Source organism: Apodemus sylvaticus, chromosome 15 (assembly GCF_947179515.1).
Source record: "Apodemus sylvaticus chromosome 15, mApoSyl1.1, whole genome shotgun sequence".
NCBI classification, from domain to species: Eukaryota; Metazoa; Chordata; class Mammalia; order Rodentia; family Muridae; genus Apodemus; species Apodemus sylvaticus.
The window spans coordinates 82496078-82502120 of NC_067486.1; the positions used below are offsets into that span (position 1 = coordinate 82496078).

Genomic DNA, 6043 nt, shown 5'->3' on the forward strand with positions numbered 1-6043 from the left:
TTTTATGGTTTGGGCATTACTGTATTATGAGGAACTGTATTAAAGTGTCACAGCATTAGAAACATATAAAGGAGGGAACCTTAGTTGAGAGAAATGCTGCTATAAAGTCCAGCTGTAGGGCATTTTCTTAATTAGTAATTGATGGGAGGGTCCAGCCCTTGTTGGGCGGTGCTATCGCTGGGCTTTTGGTCCTGGGTTCTCTAAGAAAGCAGGTTGAGCAACCCATGAGGAGCAGGGCAGTAAACAGCAGCCTTCCATGCTTCTGCAGCACCTCCTGCCTCTGCTTTCTGCCCTGTTCGAGTTTCTATCCTGATTTTGGAATACAACGTGGAAATTGTATTCCAAACTGTAAGCTGAATAAACTCTTCTCCCTAGCTTGCTTTTGGTCATGGTGTTTCATTGCAACAATAGAAACCCTAATTAGGACAGACACAAAGTGTAACATGGCTTTAATTTTCAGATTGCTTTTGGAATCAAACATATGAAACAGCTTTTTAAAAATACATTAACAATGGGGAGAAATCAAGAGGCCTAAATCCCATATTCCTTGGACCTGAACTCTGTCTCTGCCTTGGGGCTTGGATTTCTTGATTCCAGACTCCTTGGTTCCTACAATGCTGTGTGTATTTCTCTCTGTTTTAAAGTCTGCAAAACCAGGAAAGGTGCTGGTGCAGTCTCCTGTGTCTCCAGGGAAGCTGAGCAAGTATGAACTCGGTAGTTGCATAACATAATAATCACTAAACAAGACATTGCAGTCCATATCTCATGGCCAAGGAGGGTCACTCAGTCAGAAGAATGTAGTCCGGCAACCTTATTCTGACCACTGTGCCCCGGATCCACATAGGTCAGGGCTGCCACTGTGTACTTGAGATTTTCATACCTCAGGACTGCCACCTCTGGTGTGGATGTGCTCAGGGGAGGTGGCATGGACAGGCTGCATCCGCCCGACTGCTCACAGACACCTGCCTCAGTGCTCGACTTCCCGCATGTGGCCACAGATGTCTGAGATGTCAGAGAATCACAGTGATGAGAGGCCCGGATCCAGTTGTCAGTAGGCGGTTAGAGCTGGAAATGCCTAGCTCTGTGTCCCAGGTCAAGTAAGAGCCAAAGTCTGGGTGTCAAGGGCAGGGTTGCAGTTGCTTGTCACTTGTCCTTCTCCTGTGGTAGAGGGAGGTTCCAGTCTGCAGGGGGCCTCTGCCTCAAGGCCCATACCAGGGTGTGCTTCTGAGCGGCCTGGACCCGAGCCTGCTCGCTCTCACAGAGGGATCGCTGTACAAATGAGACTTGGTCACTTACTGCTTCACGACTGGATCCTAGAGCCCTCAGTACTGCTGCATGGCACCCCTACCACCCTCTTCCTCAGCATTCTTCTGAAGGGCAGAGCAAAGTGAGTGTATAGTACACACAAGCTTGGCTGCTTCTACACAACATTCCTTGACAAAGGATCCGCTTTAGCACACACAGGTCATCTTACTTCAGTTTTGTGTTCTTTGGATTTTTTTAGACAGGGTCTTAAGTAGCCCAGCCTGGCCTCAAGATCACTACGCATGAGCTTCGATTCTGAGATTGCTGTCTCTACCTCTTGAGTGCTGTAATTATAAGCATGCACAACCATGTTCAGTCTCTGCCTTCAGCCATACAAAACACCTGCTAAGCCTCAGCACAGCAGCTCCAGAGAGTGTGGAGCTAGTCACCCACCGAGCCTGGGAGTGAGGACTCTGAGTGGGGAAGAGAGAGAGTAGTCTAAAGTTACTGTAGGACTCTGCACATGGTGTGTGTAAAAGGTGCCCCCATCCCACCAGCTCCTTTCAGCCACTGCCAACAGAGGCACTGAACAGTTATTATGACAAGGCTGAGCCTAGCCAAGTATCAGGAGCTATGGAGGCCTCTTTACAAATGTTCTTAAACCGGGAGCAGTAGTATTCCCAACAGTTGGTAGGCAAAGCCAAAAAGACTAAAGTTTCAAACCAGCCTGGGCTATACAGCCAGACCCCCCATCTCTAAAATGATCATTATTGCTTAAGAAGCAAATAGGAGCCGGGCGGTGGTGGCGCACGCCTGTAATCCCAGCACTTGGGAGATACAGGCAGGCGGATTTCTGAGTTCGAGGCCAGCCTGGTCTACAGAGTGAGTTCCAGGACAGCCAGGGCTACACAGAGAAACCCTGTCTCAACCCCGCCACCCTCCCCCCCCCAAAAAAGCAAACAGGGCTGAGTATGTGTAATCCCAGCAGTCAGGAGGTGGAGACACTCCACGTTAACAGAGAAAGCCTGCCTCAGTATATATAAGTGACTGAGGAAGATGCCGATGTCAGAGGGTCTCTCTACATGCAATGTGTGCACATATATACACATGCATGCCACACACACACATACACAAAGACTTTAAATTCTAAGGGCTGGAGTGATCCCTCAGCAGTTGAGGCTGCTTTTCAGAGGACTGGGATTGGGTTTCCAGCACTCGCACACCAGTTTACAATCATCTGAAACTCCAGTTCCAGAGAATTCTCAGGCAGTAGATTCACATGGTACAGATACACACACACACACATATGCAGGAAAAACACACATAAAACAAGAATAAAAGTACTTTTAAAATTGTAAAGTAGCCAGGTGGTTGTGGCATGCCTTTAATCCCAGAATTCAAGAGGCAGAGGCAGGCAGAACTGAGTTCAAAACCAATGTGGTCTACCAGTCAAAACCAGAGTGAGTTGCAGGATAGCCAGGGATGCACAAAAAAGCCCTGTCTCAACAACAACAAGAAAAGTAAAGAAATAATTGCGAGTGGCCCCTGGTTCTGGAAAGACTCAGTGAAGCAGTATTCGACAAAACCAGAATGGGGAAGTGGGAAGGGGTGGGTGGGAGGACAGGGGAAGAGAAGGGGGCTAACGGGACTTTCGGGGAGTGGGGGGGTAGAAAAGGGGAAATCATTTGAAATGTAAATAAATTATATCGAATAAAAAAAATTAAAAAAAATAAAGCAAAACAAACAAACAAAAAAAGAAATAATTGCTTCTGTGCTCTGAGTTTCACGGTGAATTGCTTCTCCGTGACCCTGGCCATCTCTCTATTCAGAAACATCTTTGCTCCCTACACTGATTTATGACAGCTGACATCCAGTACAGACAGTAAGTTCCCAATCCCTCACCATACAAAGAAGCTTTTTTCCTGCCCTGCCATTTCCTCTCGCAGTGTTTCTGTCCCTGGGTCTGCTTTGGTGTCAGAGTGCGCATGCATTTAACACCAATCTCCTGTTCCTTGTTGTTCTCTCCTGCTGTGCCCTGGAATTTTCTCTCTCCCTTCTCCATCACGCTATCCAGGAGAGCAATGCCATACTCCAGGCTTTAAAATATCACGAGCGCTTTCTCCAAAACTATAAAAGCAGTAACAATGGCTGGGAGAGGAGACAGACGCTTTCCAGGGACCACCAGTGCTGGGCCTTCAGGTAAGGCCTTTGAGTCACCCACGCTCCTATAAGTGACTCAAAGAAGTTATCGGTCATCAAGCTAGATTAAGTGGAAGCCTTTCTTTGGTTCCGTCCCTCATTCCACATGTGATCCAGAGTAAGTTGAGGTTTCTTCACATCTCCCTCAAAAAGGCACAGCAACACCTCCATACTGTGGTCTCTGTCCTCTACAGTGAGTGTCCTTCGCACTCTCAGATCCAGACTGACCTGCCAAAGGCCACTCACCTCATACGTTATGCCACATTATTTAGGCACTCTCGGGCTCATCGTTCTTATGCCCTCGATAGCCCACCCTCGTGCTCTGGCGCCCCTTGGCTTTTCTCCTCCTCCGACCTGTCCCTATGGGCTGGGTGAAGGCGGGCTCGCTGTCAAGCTGAGGACTCAAAGCTAGGTTACTCTCTCCAAGTCTCTCTATACCTCCCACCTCCTTTCCTTCTGCGCCCACCCCCACACACCCCCCCCCCATCCCTATCCCCGTAACTGATGCGGTCTAAAGTCCCGTTGATAAGTAGTTTGGTACTCAGGAGGGGAACACGAGGGAGGTGCCCCGAAGGATCTGCGGGTACACCCACACCCTGCGCGCACACCCACACCCTGCGCACACCTGGGCCTCTGCGCTGCGGCTCTCCTCCCACTCGCGGCAGCTAGTCAAGTCGCGCAGCCACTGCCTGCAATCCGGCCGCTCGCCGTGGACGTAGTAGTGGTGTAGGACGTGCCCGGCGCTGCGGCAGAGCTCCCACTCGGCGCGGTAGACCTCGCACGGCCGGGGAGGCTGCGGGGAGAGACAGCGGAGAGCACGGGCAGCCACCATAGCCTAACCGACCCAGCCCAGGAGACCGGGCACCCTGGCGCCCAGCACACTCACCTGCCAGCTGCCTGCGACCGCCATGTCCGGGCCCATGTGACTGACAGAGACATGAACCAATGAGCTCCAAGCAAACTCGCGCGAAACAGGACGTGTGCACTGAGTGGCCGATAGTCAGAGGCCCCACCACCTGATGTCTAGCTGGTGGCTTAGCTTCAAAGTCACTTAACTAGCAGTCTGAAACCCAGAAGTTCTCGTCAGTTATCTCGGATTTTATTTTTTCAAATCCGTATGTGGTTCAGCTTTTGAAGTACAGACTCTGGAACTCTGAGTAACCTACCTAGCGGTCTGAACTTACAGGGATCTAGCCTAAGCTTATACTCAGAGTGTAGGTAAGCTTGATTTGGTGTATGGAGAGGAGGAAACTAGCACAGGATGACTAAGGGTCAAAGAAGTTCTCCTAGAAGTGACAGGCTCAGGCTCAGCGCTGCACACCTTTAATCCCCGCATCCAGGAAACAAGAACAGGGGCATCTCAGTGAGTTCTAGACCAGACAGGAATATATAGCGAGACCCTGTCTCAAACCAAAATTAAAAAATCCAAACAAAAAACACCACCAGCAAAACCAAAAGCTAACTGGAGATCATAAGGTGAGATGGCTCAGCTCGTAGAGAACTTGTGGACAGAACCGAGGACCTGAGTTTGATCTCTGTATCCTACGTGACCGAAAGGATTCCTGCGTGCTGTACTTACCTACACACGCACTTACACATTTTTATTAATACATTTATGTGTATAAATAAATATGTATGTGCAACACCAGGGTTCTCTAGAGTCACAGAACGTATGGGTAGTCTCTATATAGTTAGGGAATTTGTTGATGACTTACAGTCTGTAGTCCAACTCCCCAATAATGGTCAGCAGCAGCTGTGGATGGAAGTCTAAGGATCTAGCGGTTGCTCAGTCCCACTGGCAAAGAAGAGTGAGTCTTCCTTCTTCCAATGTCCTTAAGTAGTTCTTCAGCAGAGAATGTGGCCCAGATTAAAGGTGTGTACCACCACACCTTTAATTCCAGATGACCTTGAGCTCAGAGATCTCCCTGTCTTAATCTTCTGGAATTCATAGCCACTATGCTTCAAGATCTCCATGCCAAGATCCAGGTCAGAAACTTGTATCTCTCAGCCTCCAGATTAGGATCACAGGTGAGCCTTCTAGTTCTGGACTGTAGTTCATTCCACATATAGTCCAGCTGACAACCAGGAAGAGCCACCACAGCGCATACATCGGTCTGGAACCCAGGAAGAGCCACCACAACGCATACATAGATCTAGAACTGGAATGGCCATAAGCCAGCATGAGCGCTGGGAACCAAACCTGGGCCCTCTGCACAAGCAGGGCCTTCGCTGAGCTCTTTCCAGCCTGACAACAGAATCCCACAAGTAAAGGCTGCCTTACTGCTAGGGAACCTGAGCGTCCCCATAGGACAGGTCTGGCAGGTTACCACAGCATTTATGCTTTCCAGAGCCACACTTGGCCAGTGATGATGTACATGCCACAGTTAGGAGCCAATTATCCTATTTATGACTATTTCTAAGACCAATGGACACACTCTGGAGCTATCAACAGAGAGAAAGCACACCCTCCACAGGGACCTTGCTAGGCCCGACCAGTTCCACTCCAAGCGTCAGGGAGTGGCATCCGTCCCTACAGCCTCCACAAATCTCAGGTAGTCTTCTAATGCCAGGATGAGGTGGGCTGCTGCTGTGAGGGGGC

The 6043-nt window shown here is 49.5% G+C and overlaps 1 protein-coding gene across 1 annotated transcript; it reads right to left on the reverse strand.

Moving 5' to 3' along the window:
* Positions 1-432: 432 nt before the first annotated feature.
* On the reverse strand, positions 433-4397 carry C15H22orf39 (chromosome 15 C22orf39 homolog). Its single transcript, XM_052158891.1, has 3 exons — positions 4331-4397; positions 4070-4237; positions 433-1269 (listed from the first exon to the last, which is right to left on the reverse strand). The coding sequence occupies exons 1-3, from the start codon at positions 4364-4366 to the stop codon at positions 1144-1146; spliced, it is 330 nt and encodes a 109-aa protein (XP_052014851.1). The 5' UTR covers positions 4367-4397; the 3' UTR covers positions 433-1143.
* Positions 4398-6043: the final 1646 nt, after the last annotated feature.

Bases quoted from the DNA above. Each gene is read 5' to 3' on its own strand.
- C15H22orf39 (XM_052158891.1), bottom strand. From the start codon at position 4,366: ATGGGCCCGGACATGGCGGTCGCAGGCAGCTGGCAG. The intron at 4,238-4,330 runs GTGAGTGTGCTG...CTCTCCCCGCAG, and splicing joins CGGTCGCAGGCAGCTGGCAG to CCTCCCCGGCCGTGCGAGGT. The intron at 1,270-4,069 runs GTGTGCGCAGGG...TCATTTGTACAG, and splicing joins GCCGCAGCGCAGAGGCCCAG to CGATCCCTCTGTGAGAGCGA.